The 17,764-nt window shown below is 38.5% G+C and overlaps 1 protein-coding gene across 1 annotated transcript in view; it reads left to right on the top strand.

The window, feature by feature from the left end:
- The window catches only part of grin3ba (glutamate receptor, ionotropic, N-methyl-D-aspartate 3Ba), a 43,687-nt gene extending 26,155 nt beyond the window's left edge, over nucleotides 1–17,532 (top strand). The window contains exons 3-9 of the mRNA XM_056240929.1: nucleotides 4,895–5,987; nucleotides 6,567–6,712; nucleotides 8,444–8,559; nucleotides 11,836–11,987; nucleotides 15,367–15,531; nucleotides 15,943–16,013; nucleotides 16,724–17,532. Coding sequence (XP_056096904.1) covers nucleotides 4,895–5,987; nucleotides 6,567–6,712; nucleotides 8,444–8,559; nucleotides 11,836–11,987; nucleotides 15,367–15,531; nucleotides 15,943–16,013; nucleotides 16,724–17,255 — 2,275 coding nt within the window. The 3' untranslated portion in view covers nucleotides 17,256–17,532. The remainder of the gene's footprint in view (nucleotides 1–4,894; nucleotides 5,988–6,566; nucleotides 6,713–8,443; nucleotides 8,560–11,835; nucleotides 11,988–15,366; nucleotides 15,532–15,942; nucleotides 16,014–16,723) is intronic.
- The last annotated feature ends 232 nt before the right edge of the window (nucleotides 17,533–17,764 follow it).

The raw sequence follows: 17,764 nt of genomic DNA on the forward strand, positions 1-17,764 counted from the left end.
TCTCAAAGAGTCAAATATCATAGGTCACATTATTGTATGCAGCGTATGCAAACTGGAAATTAAAGCTCTGTGTTATAAAGCATCAATTTAAGGATGCAGTGTGTAGACGTATAATGTTTTGCTGCCAAATGTCACTGCTAATGGTTTACATTTAAAAAAGTTTATACCCAGTATAAAGCTTTTTAATCTCGTATCATCTTTAAAGACTATTATATTTCATATTATGGATATTTTCCCTCATTATTTTTTGAACACAGTACATTATTAAAAGGATATTTTCAGTATTTTATTTTTTATCAGTTTATTGTAGTCTAGCTACCTATTCTGTGAAAAGTATCGCTTTGTTGTAGTTTAACTGCTGTAGATTATGAGCAGCCTGTAGAGTAACTTCACCAACACAAGTGTCTATCCTGGCAGTATTTTAAGTATGATACGTAATCAGGAATTAATTTGTTATCTGATCACGCAGTGCAGTCATTTCAATTAAGCTTTAACTTCACCTTTAGTGATTAGTGTGCATAGACATGTTAAGCATATTTTGCATTAGGGGAATTATAAGGTAGTACATTATCTCCAAGGAAAAAGGCTGTATTAGTATTCCAGCCACTAGTATAAAGTTACAGGAATATTCTGTCTCGACTGCAGTATGGTCTCAAGTTATTTTTCTGATTGAACCACCGGAGACTTTAAAATGCAATTAACGGACTCAGGGGCATTTTCAATACATTTATACTTGTACTAATACATTTAATCAAAACCATATCTCTGTGTGCATTTACATACACCGTCAAGTTAGCAGTTACAGAATGTATCATTCTCAGCAATGTGAAAGCCTTTTGTGACAATTCCGTAACCTCTTCACTCACTTTCCTCAATAAGCATGCAGGACACAATCCTTTCTGCATTCAGATTGCCAGGCTCTTTCTTCATCTTCAATGCCAGTGTCCAGTTCAATGTCAAGAGCTCACAGAGCAGTCCTGTCCACTGCCTCTCAGATTGATGCATTGTTATCATTGTGTTAGTGGAGGAGGCTGTGGGAGGCTTGTCTATTAGAACACCGAACACAGAGATTGTAGATCTAGAGGGATGAAAATATTTACAGTTTCTCGTTCAAGACAATAATCTGGGAGGAATTGTAGTGTTTTTTGTTGTTGTTTTTTTTCTATATTATTATATATTGCTTCGGTATTATTTCTCACAAATAAATTGTTCAATTTCTTAATGTAAAAAAGTTTGAAAAAAATCTAAATGGAATCATTCATACTGCGTTTACTATTATTAAAAATATTTTATTATTATCATTTTTAAAAAGTTTGCAATTGGCATTTCTGTACGTTAAATATTTATACTTGTATCTGTAGCTATATACATACTGTACATATATATATATATATATATATATATATATATATACATATATATATATATATTTTTTTTTTTTTTTTTAAAGGTTAAAAATCTATTGGCAATGCAAATAAACTGATGAGAATTAATTAAGAATTAAGAATCAGTTAGAATTAAATGATAGTGAAATGTATTTAAATGAGAACACATAATCAAAGGATTATGTTAATTGTATTAATTATGCCTTGATTAAACACTTATTATTAGGCATGTTAAAATGGTTTGTATTATGTGTTTAAAAACACAATTTGATGTTTGTAAATCAGGACCATTAATCTATGTACTTGTGAATATAGCAAGTAGAAAAAAAAATGTATGGTATATATATATGTATATATATATATATATATATATATATATATATATATATATATATATATAACTGGAAAACAAACTGTAGAGTTTTGTTTGTATTGTGATAGTCCCTATTTACACTTGAGATCTCTTATCACTGAAGGCTGGAAGAAGCCTTGCCTATCTGCTCACTTCTGCAAATTAGTTTTTTTTTTTTTTTTTTTTGGTAAAAAAAAGAAGAGCAAACGCACCCTCAGATGTAAGATTAAAGTGCCGCTGTTATACGAGTCTTGCTTAGTTGAAAAACTTTTTTTAAAATGAAGGGAAAAAAAGACAGAGGACCCCTGAGATTTGGCACTGGATTGAACGCAGTGATGCAATCTTTAATATTCACCTCACAGAGGTGAGCTGAGAATCCCTCCCCACCCCACCCCATGTAATGAAATGTATTTGCTCTGAGAAATGAGTGTATAGCACAGAAGCACAGAATGTGAAAACAACACGACACACAGGGATTATTGGTTCTCTGAGGTGCTAATGCTTTCTGATAGTTTAATAATAGTCACACGGATAGAAATCTCAGTTAGGAAATCAGCTTTTGCAGTGGCTAACATATTATCCCCTGTCTTTTAACTTCTGCTTTCACACCAGATCAAGTGTTCTCCGTGGGTCAAACTAGGGCTATATCAGGAGAAATTAATGATCCAGGCAATCAATTTTTTGCCCTTTTATTTTCTCTGTTCTCCCCTGTTTTAATGGAAGTGTGCAGTTATGGTCACACAGAGTGCATATCATTTATAGCCTCATTTAGCCACACATCACAAGCCTTTTTCACTTGGGATTTTTCATCTTCCCTCTGTGACCCAGACATTGCCCAGCAAACCTTTGACTACTCTACATCCCCAGCTGATTTATTGATGAAAATCGATCATTGAACTAATTCATGGCGTATATTCTGCCATAAAAGCAGTGTGGCTCGGCTGTGTAAGAAATCACAATTATGTGATCTATGTAGAGCATCACAAGAGTATAAAATCCAGAGCTGCATGGAGGGTTATTCACCTATAAACCATGCTCTATTTACATATTTGTTTGTTTGCTACTCTCAGATGGATGTTAAGCTAACAGCACGAATATGGTGGCAGCTCAGCAGTTAAATACATTGTCTGTAAAAGGTCATATATTGGTTCAAAAAATTTAGTGTGATTGATTCAGGTTTCTCAGGTCATAATCCTGTCCTTTTGTCTTTGAAGAAAGCCTTGAACTTCAGTGGGCTTCATGAGTGATCTATATTTCAGTCTGTTCTTATTCTTTTCTCCTGCATGCTGTGAAACATATTGTTTGAGAATTAACGATTAAACATTTTGCAATGTAATTTTAAAAGGATAATCATTGTGCCAATCAGTTGCTCTTGAATAAGGAATAATTATTTAAATCTTGGCAGACGCACCATGCAGCTAATTTTTTTCAGCGCACTATGTGACAGCTGTGGCACTTCTTTCTATGACAGTTAGACATGATCATCAGGTGTAATTTTTGTTTAGTATTCAAGGGGACCTGGGTTCAAATCCTTATTTGATACACACACACACACACACACACACATACTGTAATGACAGACAGTGATCATCATTGTATGGACATTTTCATATGGACATTTTGATCTCCTTTTGTGTTCGTATGGACATTTTCATATGGACATTTTGATCTCCTTTTGTGTTCTATAGGGAATTAAGTCATCTTGCCCTTAACGTACAATAGGCTGATAATAAATATAATTATTAAAATATTATTCCAAAATTGTCTTAAGTTTTCACTGTAAAAATTACCATATGTCTAATTATATATATATATATATATATATATATATATATATATATATATATATATATATATATATATATATATATATGTGTCACTTATATAAACTGATGAATGGACTTCAAAAACGGTAAACTGCACCTTATGTCTTTTGCAAGCCTTTTTTTATTTTATTGGAGGCTGATCTCAGTAAAGCATGCAACGGCAGTGAGATTCCCTGGGCGCTGAGTTCCTGTGCAGCTCACACTGCTGTTTCAAACACGCGATCGACTGAGCAAATGGCATTTTCACACAAGGTTGACATTTAAGCACTTAGGTGGTCTTGTGTTTTCAAAATGGAGAATTTTGTCAAAGGCGATGAGTTTGGAACACTGATAATATTTTACTTATAGTGGACCTAAACCCTGTAAATATGGACATACAGTATGAAATAATAGTCAGAAAAATCTCATTTTTTTAAGTGGATCAGTTTATTGAACACTACAAAATAAAATAAAAAATGAAAAAAAATGTGCTTTTTGTTGGCTATCATGTTTTATTGCTCATATAGGAGAATATGGAGCTCATGCTTGAGAAAAAAACAAAAACATTTTATTCAGAGGCCCAAACTCAGCAAAAATATCCAATTTGGTGCATTTGCTGATATTTATATGGCCAAAAAGTAAGATACAGTTCTGATAGATTGTATAAATCAATGAGATATTTCTTACAATATACCAGGCTACTTACATAAAATAAATATAACATTTATACATTTTTTAACGATTGTTCTAAATAAAAAAAGATGTATGAATATTCAAGTAAACTTAAGTTGCTTCAGTACATTAAGTATTCATCTTGAAATATTACTAACAATACATTTTTAGAAATATACAAAAATGTGTTTTACTTATTAAAAAAGTACAAAAAGTAAACAATCAGATGACAGAAGGCATGTAGTAGATTGTGTACAACAGGTTTTTCATCGAAGTTTTGATTTTGTTCATAATCTAGAGGCCTTTTTCCACATTAAATACTAATACAGTAGGCTTTATAGGGTTAATTATCAAAGGTAAAAATCTATTTAAATTTAACTGTAATCCAGTCAACAAAGCTGGCAGTACTTAAATCAATTAATATCAATCAATGCCATTATATAAAAAGGCATAAAATAGCAAAGAAAAAAAAACTTCTTTATTTCTTATGTTATCACTTCTGTACTGTATATTTATTCATTTTACTAGTTTTCACTAGTTAGCTCCTCTGGCTCTTGTGTAGGATTCGGTTAGCTAGAGATTCAGCAAAAAACAGTTGCTCTGCCATCTCATAACTGTCTTTGCTTTTGCTGGATGCATATATATTCCCCTCACAATTCTAATGTCCCTGCTGTGCTCAGGTTCTTGTCGAACACTTCGTTCATGGGGCTGACAGGCCCGGTGCGAGTACAGCGCTCGCTCTCCAGGGTCCTTACCTCCCAGCGCTTTCACATATGGAGCCTACAGCGGGACCCTCTGGGCCAGCCAAGTTGGGTGACCGTGGCAAGCTGGCAGTCGGGCCATCTGGAATTAGAGGAACAGAGCCTGTGGCCAGGCATGACCCAGCACCACCGGGAGGGCGGTCCAGGGATTAGGCTCGGCGGCCGCTGGCAAGCAGGACTCCCAGTGGCGGGGAGCAGATTGCGGGTAGTGACCTTGGTCGAGCACCCGTTTGTGTTCACACGGGAGGTGGACGAGGAGGGCCAATGTCCAGCGGGTCAGCTGTGCCTTGACCCTCAAACCAACAGCTCTGAAGTCCTCAACCAGCTGTTCAGAGAGCTGGAGCAAACCAACAGCAGTTCACTGCCAACTGACATGCGGAAATGCTGCTATGGATACTGCATTGATCTGCTAGAGAAGTTAGCCGAGGACATGCACTTTGAGTTTGACCTCTACATCGTAGGCGATGGGAAGTACGGGGCGTGGAAAGGGGGTAGATGGACTGGTCTGGTGGGCGACCTGCTCAGTGGCGTGGCTGATATGGCCTTCGCCAGCTTTAGCATCAACTCAGCTCGAAGCCGAGTGATAGACTTCACCAGCCCCTTCTTCTCCACCAGTCTAGGGATCCTGGTGCGCAGCAAGGACACAGCTGCACCCATCGGTGCTTTCATGTGGCCACTTCACTGGTCCATGTGGGTGGGCATCTTTGTGGCACTGCACATCACAGCTCTTTTCATCACCCTATATGAGTGGAACAGTCCGTTTGGCATGACCCCGCATGGACGCAACCGCATTAGGGTCTTCTCTTACTCGTCTGCCCTGAACCTCTGCTACGCCATTCTGTTCGGCCGGACTGTTGCCAGTAAAACTCCAAAGTGCTGGACGGGCCGCTTCCTCATGAACCTTTGGGCCATATTTTGCCTGCTGGTTCTGTCCAGTTACACGGCCAACCTAGCGGCTGTCATGGTGGGGGAGAAGACCTTTGAGGAGGTGTCAGGGATTCATGATGTCAAGGTAAAACACTGCATTTCATCTTGAATTACTAAAGGAATATACAAACATATTTGATGTAATATTGTGAAATATTACTACAATTTTTAATAATTGTTTTCTATTTTAACATATTTAACAATACAATTTATTCCTTTGATGGCAAAGCTGAATTTTCAACATCATTACTCCAGTCTTCATTGTCACATGATCCTTCCGAAATCATTTTAATATGCAGATTTTGTGTGCAAGAAGCATTCCTTATTTTTATCAATGTTGAAAACAGTTGTTCTGCTTAACATTGTTGATGAAACCATGAAGATGTTTTGATTAACAGAACATTTGAACAGTACACACATATTGTTTTGTTGATTACTGAAACTGTGCTGTAGTATGTCTATCCCTTAAAATGAGAGATCTTGATACTTTTTAACATAATATTGTGAATGTCCTCAAAAAACAGTTTTTTACAATTGTACATGCACATGTCGAAAAAACTATAATAGTACCACGGTGCATTTTAGTACTATTTTTGGAAATGATGGGATTATGTTTTCAAACCTTTTTCACACAGTCAGTTCACTTTTCATTGCTTTTTTCAAGCTCCATCACCCGTCTCTAGGGTTTCGCTTCGGCACAGTTCGAGAAAGCAGTGCTGAGGACTATGTGAAAAAGAGCTTTCCTGAGATGTACGAGTACATGAGGCGCTTCAACAAGCCCACCACTCCGGATGGAGTCTCTACACTCAAGTAAGTGTTTGAACCAGGAGAGAAGAGACAAAACATAACATATAACATAACTTGGGCATACCAGTGGTGGAAAGTCCAATGAAAAGGTAACAGTAAGAGGAAAAAAAGAGAGTGGTTGTGAAATAATCAATTTCTGTGCAGCCTTGAATGAAAAACACTTGCAATAAAGTGTATTTAGAAAGCTATCATCATAAAGACTCGCACTCACATAGACACATTTATATTCTGTTAAGGCAATAAAATCAAGTGGTGTTGAGCAGGAGTGCAACATGCAGAAAACAAATAAGGCTTTCAAAGGAGATGGGCATCTTGGAAAAAGCCTGAAGGGAGTTGAGCTCATGTAATTGCACAGTGCTGATGGACACGCAGGCAACAAGCAGCCGAAAGGCTGCAGGCTACTACTACAACAATGAACAGGGTCACAATAAGAGGGCAACATGTCAGTTCTTACAGCCTCAAAAGCTCTTGACACTCCTGTGCGTCTGCTTTGTATGACGCAGAGTTAAAACCATTTCTTTTTCATGAGGAATTATGCGCACCATCCAGTTCACTTGATTTAAACCAACGGAGTCGACAGCAACAAGTGTCAGCTCTCCAGGCTTTCTGTCTGTTGTCTCGGTTTCCATTCATCCTTGAAAGAACAGACTCCAAGGAGAGAAGAGAGGCAGTCACTCTCAAGTCAAATCTAAACTTGCTGAATGAGGCTAAAGGTTCTCTTCAGAGACGAGTGTACGCTTACAGGCGTGCACAAACACACGCACACAGCGATTCATCCTCAGATTCAGGCTCCCACATAGTGCAGTATTTTACTTTGTACTTCCTGCCTTTTATGATTGATGGCAGTTTTCTTCCATGTCAGAAATCCTTCTGTTCGATTCACAGGAGACGCCTTACATGGTCAGCATTTTAGAGTTGAGATCGCTGCCATAGTTGGGAGCCCTCCTATTTTAGGACAAGCATCCGGATAGATTTTTTTCTTTTCTTTAAAAGACGTTGTGTAAGAGTCTTAGTTTGATCCTGCAAAATTTTCCCGCACTTTATTTTCTGTCACACTTGAGGTAAAATGGAGGTCAGCTTAAAAGCAAGCATTGCCTCTCACTATTCATTGATAATTCGGCATTTCTTCAGACATAAACAACTAACAGTAAATGATATCACGCTCTAGGGCTTTAGTTTTTAATAAATTACAAATACTGCATTCAAAAAATGGAAATATGCACATCCTCAGGTCAGAGTTCACCAAACTTGAATTCCTGTACGCATCTAAAATGCAAAAATGTCTTAGACTATAGCTATAGACATACAGTATTATGAGACAGATTGTGGAATTATTCATATATATATATATATATATATATATATTCTTTCATTTTAGGTTGATGTAATCCATGCTGGGTTTTTGTAATTGGCTTTGTTATTAGGCAGTGTTATTAGTGAAAGCAGCTTTTGCCACCCATATTGATAAGTCCCACTTTGTGGTCGGAGAAAGTCTTTTGCAATGTACTACTCAAAAATTGTTTGGAAAAAGATGTTACACACACACTGTACACAAAATAGCACTTTCTATTCAGTAAATCCTGAAGATTTAAGCAGTTTATAGCTACATGGTTTGGTTCGGGCTTGTTGTAATCAACTTTTAAAGTCATTTAAAGTCAACAGTAATTAATTACCATAAGTTTGGCTGGCGGTGTGTTTTGCTTGGCTCTGACTATCCTCCTCTATATGTTGAAGGACAGATCCCCCTCAGCTAGATGCCTTCATCATGGATAAGGCTTTGCTGGACTACGAGGTGTCAATAGATGCAGACTGCAAACTCCTGACTGTAGGAAAACCATTTGCTATTGAAGGTAAGGACTCTTGTGCCACTGAGCAAATTACTGTCTCTGAGAAGGCTAGCACCTTTGGCCATGTCACATTGAATTATATTAGCTTGCAATACAAAAGCCTGTGTAGTTCTTCTTTAAAAAGGCACAAGGTGTTTCTAACACTTTCTACAGATACATTAGAATTCCACCTCACATTAAGACCTGTCCATGAATTCACCTCAAGGCTTTTGTAATTACCCTCCAAATTGAAGCAAGTCAATTTTGACACATGTCATTTCATAAGCGAAAGCTATTACAGGGTGTAGATGGGTTTCATGGCAGTCACCCAGGCATGTCCGCACCTCTCATCCGGATGTTATCTCCTGCTGCATGCATAGGAATTTTCCCTGCTATCTGCCAAAAGCTTTCCTCACGCCTTTAAGTCAGCTTTTTATTAGATGGATGATCAAGACTAAACCATCACTATCACTGTGGCGAGCAGGACGAGGCCGAGGGACGTGAGAGATGTGAGACCGGTGCGTCTCACAGGTGTCGCTCATTATCACTCACGCCACCGGCCTCGCGTCGCTCTCACATCTCTCGGCCTCGTCCTGCTCGCCACAATCAAGTCTACTGGCCCGAAATGGACAACTCCGTCAGGGTCTGTAAACAGTGTGGTGCATAATCAAACCATGTAGGCGAAAGACTGGAGTCAGGTATCTAAGGTTGTCACAATAAAGGAGCGTGTTCAATAGCAAATTAGTTTTTGCTGCAGTATTGTGAAATTCCACCATCTATCTGTCTGTCTGTCTGTCTATCTATCTATCTGTCTGTCTGTCTGTCTGTCTGTCTGTCTGTCTTTATATTAATATAAATTGTATAAATGGATAGACAGATAGACAGATATAATTATATACAATTTGTAATTTTTGTATTTTCAAATATTTATTTTAACATCTAAATTGAAATTTAAATCTAACATTTAATATTCTGTTTTTATTTCATTTGTTTTCCCATTTTTGTCATGATTTGGTACTGAATTATGGTACTTTTGAGATCCCCAGGCATCAGTTCAATAAACAGGCTTTGCTCAAATTGAACGAACACCCTTCAGTAGAACTGTCTGTTCAGAGTGGACCATGTCCTTTTAACACTGCTGGAAAATCCCTTATTGTATTAGTTTGCACTGCACACTTTATGACTGCCTAGATCCACTCCATTAAGAATATTCCAGCAGCCCGCCGGTGCCCCCTCTTCAAAGAGTTCAACAGCACACATTTATTGGTTGTAGAGGGCTGAGTAACAAAATACAGCAGTGGAACTCAGCAGAAGAGGACAGACGTTTATCAGAATTCAAGGGATGTTGTGCCATGTGCTGAAAGGAGATGGGGGGGGGTTGGGGATTGCTTGCCAGTTGCGATCTGTGGGTTTGCCGGTGAGGCGAGGGCTTTGATGAAATTTGTGGATGTCAGAGTTGCGCTCGTATCTCTCCGGCTGCAGAGACGCCACAATGACAGACGGTACATTGACACGGGTTGCCAAAGATTCATGATTGTTCCTTCTCAAGGCTCTCTGACATATCAATAATAGAGGTATCATTTATCATTTCACATTAGAATGTGGATGGTCTCTTTTACAAAACCGCACAATGATCATTTTACTGGCTGTGCTGTATGTGTAAAATTATTTATTTGTCTAGATTATCAAAACATGTTTGTCTAAAGATACCTTCAAAGCTTTATGTGGGAGATTTGTTACTTTTTTAATATTAACAGGATTTAAGTTAATGTTTTACAATAAGGTTCACTTTGTTAATGTTATTTAATGCATTGCGCATCGCCTTGTAAACAATTCGTGCACTTAAAGGTACACATGTTATGATTTTGCAGATGAACCCAAGTGCAGACAGGGTGCTTGACAAACAGTTTATTAAATGGACAAAAACAGGTAAAACAAAACCCACGAGGGGGCAGAACATGGACAGGGTGAGGAGTGACAGAACTAGAATATGACTTGACAAAAGACTAGATGATAAACAAACAGCGAATATCAGATCTCTTTCTTGATAATACTCTTGACAGGATACTCACAAGGCTTAACAAGGAAAGGTAACACGCAGGTAAGAATCACAATGAACCGACACAGGACAGCAAACACAAGGGGATGATATAGGGAGACACTAATGACAAGAACAGGTGAAGCTGACTAGACAATAATGACAAGACGAGGATAACAAGGGGGCGGGGTTATGTAACAAGACAACACAAGCACATGGCCCAAACAAAAGGCCATGTGCTTGTACACAAAACATGAGTCTGTCATGATCCTGCCCCAAGACTAAAAGAAAGACAAGGACTAGATGGCAGAATCATGACAACACAATGTAACCTTTGGCCTTCTTGCAGATAAAAAAAACAAAACTGCATGCATTTTGCAGAAGAAGAACATTGTTTTGGCTGTGCTTCGGCTTTACGTGACTGTGCGGATGAATATGGTTATCCTACTGCTCAGAAAACATTCACTACTAGGCTTAAGAGATATAACCAGTTTAGATAGAAACGATCTTAAACTGACTAGCTGAAGACATTACTGTAGGCCTACCTATAGATACGGTACTTCCTTAAATTCCAGCACAGCGCTAAACCAACCATAACGAAAGACACAATAGATAATGTTTTACAATTAACTCTTTTAGAGAGCTGCATATGGCAATTTATCTGTTCAATAAAATACCTTACTCACCTTTGAGTAATAAACGACATCTCTGCATCACTTTTACAACATTTCAAATCCCCCAGTTCTCGCCTTCTCCGAAAAGCCAAGCCAATCTTGATTCTCGTTTTATTATGAGCTCTGTCACATTCTCTTTTTGCCAGCAGAATCTCCTCTGTTTGGCTTAAAAAACAACAAAAAACAGGTGATTCCTCTGGGGTTCAAGATTTAGCTGCTCCATGTACTTAAAGAACTCATATTAATTAAATAAAAGGCCACTTACAGTAAGCTTACTTAAAGTACACTTTCATGACTGTTTCTTAACACCCTTAAGTACACTTAATAATTGGCAAATTTAAAGTTTTACATAAAAAGTCAATTTTAAATAATTGTTTTAATGATATTTTGTCATGCTTTAAAGTAGTACACTTATTTTTATGTGATGACTAAAATATCATGATTGTTCCTTCTCAAGCCTTTCTGACAATGAGTAATAGAGGTATCAGTTCACTCTAGAATGTGAATGTGGTCTCTTTAACAAAATCCTGCTAAGCTGAGCTGAGCTGTATGTGTAAATCGTTGTTTTGATATTCTTTATCCTCTCAGGTTACGGGATCGGGCTACCCCAGAACTCCCCTCTCACCCGAAACGTGTCTGAATACGTCAGCCGCTACAAGTCTGACGGTTACATGGACATGCTGCACGACAAGTGGTATAAAGTGGTTCCCTGTGGGAAGAGGGTTTTTGCTGTGACCGAGGTGAGCCATCAAAAAAGAAAGGCTGAGAGTGTGCGGTACAGTATATGTGTGCGTTTCTGTTCTTGTTTCATAGGCGAGTGAGCGGCTTCTGCCCTTGACCAAGTTCCTCTATGAATCTATCCTCTATTCCTCTATAGCTCTTTTCCCTCTGAAAAATCCTTTTGTTTGGAATTACTGTCTCCTGCAGTTTAATAGCCGTTCTGTCAGAGCGACACCGACCCACCACAATCCATTTTCATTCCCAAGGGCTCAGGCGTACCGCCCCACACACCTGAGGCTCTGAGTAGCAGCAGCCAGCGCACTCCATCAATGGAGTCTCCGTCAATAACCTCCCAGGAGTAGTAGCACTCCTGTAAGACATTGTCTTGTGCAGTCTGGCTTCATTACCTAGCTGTGGTTATGAATGGGGGACTTCATGAGCACAAGCAATGACATTTGTTTTCGGCCCCTGTGCCAGCTGGAACTCATCTCACGCTCTCCCTCTCTCTTGCACTGGAGCCAAGCTGTCCTGTCACCACAGACACAATGTTGTAAAACCACTACTTTGCTGTGCAATAAATTCTGCAAACAAGCGTACAGGATCGACAGTGGGGTCCTCGCAGTCAGTTGTCCTCTTTGAATGTTTATTCTAGAGCTGTTTATAGAAGGAGTTTCAAATGCAAAAAGCAGCATTTTATTTCCTCAACGTAATGCAGTCTTAATTAAATTACTCCGGATTCTTCAAACAGCATCTTGGTTCGTAGCCAGATACAAAGATGCGGGGATGAAAGCGATGGGGAATTTAAAGCAACAATCCAACATTAAGTGCTCCATCTGGCATGTTCTCAAAATAAATGAATAATTAAATTATGAATAAACAAAATGCCAGTATTTGTACCTAAATAATATTTGTTGTTCATATTTGAAACACTACTTCTGTATTTGGGCCAACAGTGTATAAAGCCAAAGACAAATAAATATTAGAAGAGTAACTTCAAAGCTTTATGTGGGAGTATTGTTACTTTTTAATATTAGCAGGACTATAGGTATTTCTTTTTTTTAAAAAGCATTAAAGCATAAAAAAAATGTTGCCAGCCACCTCCAGCATTTTTGATAATTTTCACTAAATTTTCATGGCCCCCAGAATATTTTGTTGTATAAATATCTGAACATGTCATATATCAATAGAAATAAAAGAGCCTCTCCTTTAAAAAAAAGAAAACATTTTATTCATGCATTCTTTATTTATCAACACTTGAATGTGGGTAAAAAAAAAAGCAACAATTTGAACAAAAAACTGAGAAAGTCATTACACACCAATGGTGTGGAAGCATTGTCTCATAAATGATGGGAAATTCCTTCAATGGCAGGATAAGAGTTAATGGATTGTGTATTACCTTGTGAAAAATAAGTGCACTTAATTGTATTGAATGTGCAATTGAAGTGTTTATCTTTTTTAAAAAATGGCCTTGCAGATAATATATTAATAAATAAAAGACCATTTAAGTGTGCTTAAGAAACATAGTCATGAAAGTGTAGTATTCTCATCTTTAAGAAGTGCACTTTCTAATAATGTTTTTACTTTAAAGTATATTTTAAATCATTATGTTGTAATAATCTTTTGCCATGCTTTAAAATACAACATTTTGATGTGTTGACTAACATACTGTATAGCATGTGTAGATTAGGCTACTTGTTTATAATTTTATTTGTAGCGTGCTATCTAATATTACATTTAAGGCTAATATATTTTAAATGTACTAAATTAAAGATTCATCATTACAGTTTGTAATTACAAATATATTTACATACATGACATACACGTTTCAATAGAAATGAAGTTAAAGTATATTTAAATTTACCATAGATGCTTGTCGGTATGTTCAGCAGTACACTTTAACCAGACAATAGAAGTAAAAATGAAATTACATTATAAAGATGTACTCGAGTCCTACAAAAAAAAACACTCTAAAGTTTATCTAATTGCATTTAATATAAATTTAGACTATTATACAATTTTGTTTTACATTGCAATATTCTTTTAAAATGTATTATTTCTGTTATTAGATCTCTTTTGAGTATTAACATTAACATTAAATCCAAAACTAATCTTAAAAGATAGATTAAAGAGCCTAATAGCAGCAGGCAGGAACGACTGCAGTTTTACATTTTGGTGGAATCATCCTGCCACTGAATGTGCTCTGCCGTAACACCTCTAAGGCATGTATCATTAGGTGCATATCATTGTTCATGATATAGTTTATTTTTCTCAACATCCTCACCTCCTCCACTTGTTCATCCCATTCCTGTGTGATGCCAATGATGGAGCTTGCCTTTTTAATCAGTTTAGTCTGTTCCTGTCAGATGTGTGTGCGCCCACCCCCAGCACACCACACCAAAGAAGAGAGCACTAGCCACAACATTCTTATAGAAGGTGCACAGCAGAGGTTGGCAAAATCTTAAAAGATAAAATAGAACCTTATTGTATACCGTTACCGCATTATTTTAATGAAATCAGAGCAGCCAACATGAAGTGCAGTGAGCACTTCATCTGGTCAGTGGCACTGGCACGTATGCATATGTATGCATGTGCATTTAGCCACTATCCCATTCTGTAACACTCTCTTGGGAACTGACATCATGATAAAGGGCTGGAGCCAATCCTGTTATGTGCAGAGAACGAACACACTCACAACAGAGGTGGCGGGACTGTGATGAACTAAACATGGGACTGCAGTCTCTCTGTGTGTGCAATGTTAGATGACCAATGAGTGTCTCATTTTGCACGCATGCTCCACACATGTATTAGGGACAGGAAGTGGAATATTTTCCCCTTTTCAGCTACTCCAAATCCGCATGACTTTAATTTCAATTATAACGACCATACTTTATAAAATTGTGATTAGTTCTCTAGTCAGCAGGACTCCTCCCTCCAGATCAAAGCCATTACATGGGGAATGATGGATTCCTTTGTGTATGCTGGGGCTTCCAACACCCGAGGGGAAAATAATGATGGGACAGGCACAGGGAGGTCTATAATATACCCGGAGAGAGCAAACCGCTAGGATTCACATTTAATGAAGAAAAAAAAGAGCACTGGTAAAGAATCTACTGTATGAAATTAAATAGGCCTATTGGTGTTTTATAGGTTGCTCACAACAAAAACAAAAAAATCAGCAGAAACTACATGTACATATATAAAATCACCAGTTTTACAGAATCCCTTGATTGCAGGTGGACTTTCTGCTATTCTTTTGGATTATGTTAGTTGTGGATTTTATTTTCAAAAAATGATACACCCTGTGGGGGAAATGTGCAGTCATCACCAGAACTGCAATATACTGTGATCCTTTCTTCTGCGCTTGTGTGTTTTTATTTCTTGTTGTGCATGTGTGCGCAGACTCTACAGATGGGTATCCAGCATTTCTCGGGGCTGTTCGTGCTGTTGTGTGTGGGGGTTGCAGGTGCTTTACTCACACTGCTGGGGGAACACACTTTCTTCAGATTCATTCTGCCTCACCTCCGCCGCCAGCAGAGATTCAAATACTGGCTCCACACCAGTCAGGTGAGTGTGTGCCACTATATGCTACAACTCATTTTCTACAAGTAGAGTTTAAGAACCTTGCTGTATTTTTGTGTAATTGATTAAGAGAAAGTACACCGCCATCTTACTCCGTAAGACCTCATGCTGTGAACACGAACTTCCCAGGAGGACTTGAACGCACCAAAATTAGTGCCTTTACTTACACATAACCATAGTTATTGTTTAGTTATATATATATATATACTGTATATATATGCTCTTATCCAAGTTACAAGGCATGTTCCTTTCATAAAAACAGGGCATCTGCTCCCTCTAGTGTTAGGAAGCTGAAAGCACAAGTCTGTAGCCTATGTAGTAGGCATATTGTATTTGATTATATAGAGTATATACTTCATTGAGTATTGTTCAGTGGTCTTTTTGTTATTTGTACAGAAAATCCACCGTGCATTAAATATGGGTTGTGATGATGAGAGGAAATCAGAGGTTGAGAGCAGTGACAGATGGTAAGTTATGATTATTGCATAACAAAATGAAGTAATTCTCCTCATTGAAATCTACACCAGTACTATAGTCAAATTACAGCAATTTATTATATGGCTCGCTGGAATTCTGGAATGGGCCAATTCTGATTGGCTAGTTATAGGTCAAATATATTTGTATAATGACCACTAAACTGTATAATTGTTCATAACTCCAGGCAACCAATTTCCAGCATATGTAGCTGTGCTACTTTTATGTCTCTCAGATCATTCAATGGACTTTTTCTAATTACATTATAAAATAATTGTATTCAAATCAATGTTTCATGACCATTTATATATTTATTTATTTGGTAAGAAGCCATTTAATAAGTTGAATAATGTACAGTTAAGGCAGTCACAATAGGTTACCTAATCGCCCTTTATTTTGCAGTAATGACCAGTTGACTGTACATTATCATTTGCATACTGTGTATAAGAAAATAGTATTGCCTTTGAGCTTTGAACTAATGTGTGCAATTAGTGTTATTTATGTTAAAAAAATACCCATAAAAAAGAAATTAGAAAACAAAGGACAAAAATCAATATTCGCCTCTCTAGTAAAAGCGAGTGGATACTGTTTCATTAATGGCATATTGAAGAGGCTCCGTGTTTCCATTGATTGTGGGGTCTGTTTGTGATGTGCTGTGTCCCTGCATCTTGTAAAACTGATTGCCGCTGTGTTTTCCTCTCAGTCCCACCTTGTGCTTGTCAGAGAACTGTAATCTCCACCGCCTGCCATCCTCCACTTCTTCTCCTCCGCCCTCCACCTCCTCCACTTCCCCTTCCACTTCTACAACCAAGTGGAACAATCAGAGTGTCAAGGCTGGTCGAGAGGCCAAAGAACATAACAAGCATGTCCACTTTAACCTGGAGACTCTCAACAGCTACCAGCTCCAAGCTCCACCCCCTGGGCCAGAAAGGGGCCGTAGGGGGTTGGTGGGAAGCCCGCCTACCCAGTTGTGTTCCAATGGCGGACCTAACCTCAGTCTTAGCCTGGTGCTCTCCCCCCCGGCCTGCACAGGACAGTCAACGCCGTGGGAAGAGGAGCTGCGGGAGCTGCACGGGAGGATCGAGGAGTTTCGCGGCCAACTCAGGGCCGCCCTTGCCAGGCGAGCCGAGCTCCAGCGGACCCTGGTGAGACAACGGCTCGGTCAATCCCAAACAAGCTCGCCATCTAATCCCACCACCAACACCCTGACCAAAGACGTCAACAGGGGGAGGTGATGTACGCTATGTGTCCGGACACTCACAAAGGCAGTGGATATGAGGGGATAAGGGACATCCTCTCATCTGAGAAGACGTGCTGTGCGATGTTCTGCCTTCTCCTTTCTCAATGACTGCTGGAGTGCTGTAGTGATGGATGAAACACTCTGTGATGGAGATTCAGCTTGTAATCCTCCAGTTTGGCTGACTTCCAGCTTCAGAGAGAAAGCATTTATCTCTCTGTGTGTGTGTGTGTGTGTGTGTGTGTGTGTGTGTGTGTGTGTGTGTGTGTGTGTGTGTGTGTGTGTGTGTGTGTGTGTGTGTGTGTGTGTGTGTGTGTGTAAAGCCAGACAACTGGACAGAGAACAGACATTTAATGCACCATTAAATATTCGCTGGCCAAGGTGAATATTTGCACCCACAGACGTCCAGCATGAAAATAGATTCTTTTTGTAAATAATTCAATGGGATTATTTAGTGGGATAAGCAGCAATGGATCTAATCTCAGCCTCGGACGGCAGGCCCATGGA

This window comes from Rhinichthys klamathensis, unplaced genomic scaffold (genome assembly GCF_029890125.1).
Source record: "Rhinichthys klamathensis goyatoka isolate OS25496 unplaced genomic scaffold, OSU_Roscu_1.1 h1tg000624l_1, whole genome shotgun sequence".
Classification (NCBI taxonomy): domain Eukaryota; kingdom Metazoa; phylum Chordata; class Actinopteri; order Cypriniformes; family Leuciscidae; genus Rhinichthys; species Rhinichthys klamathensis.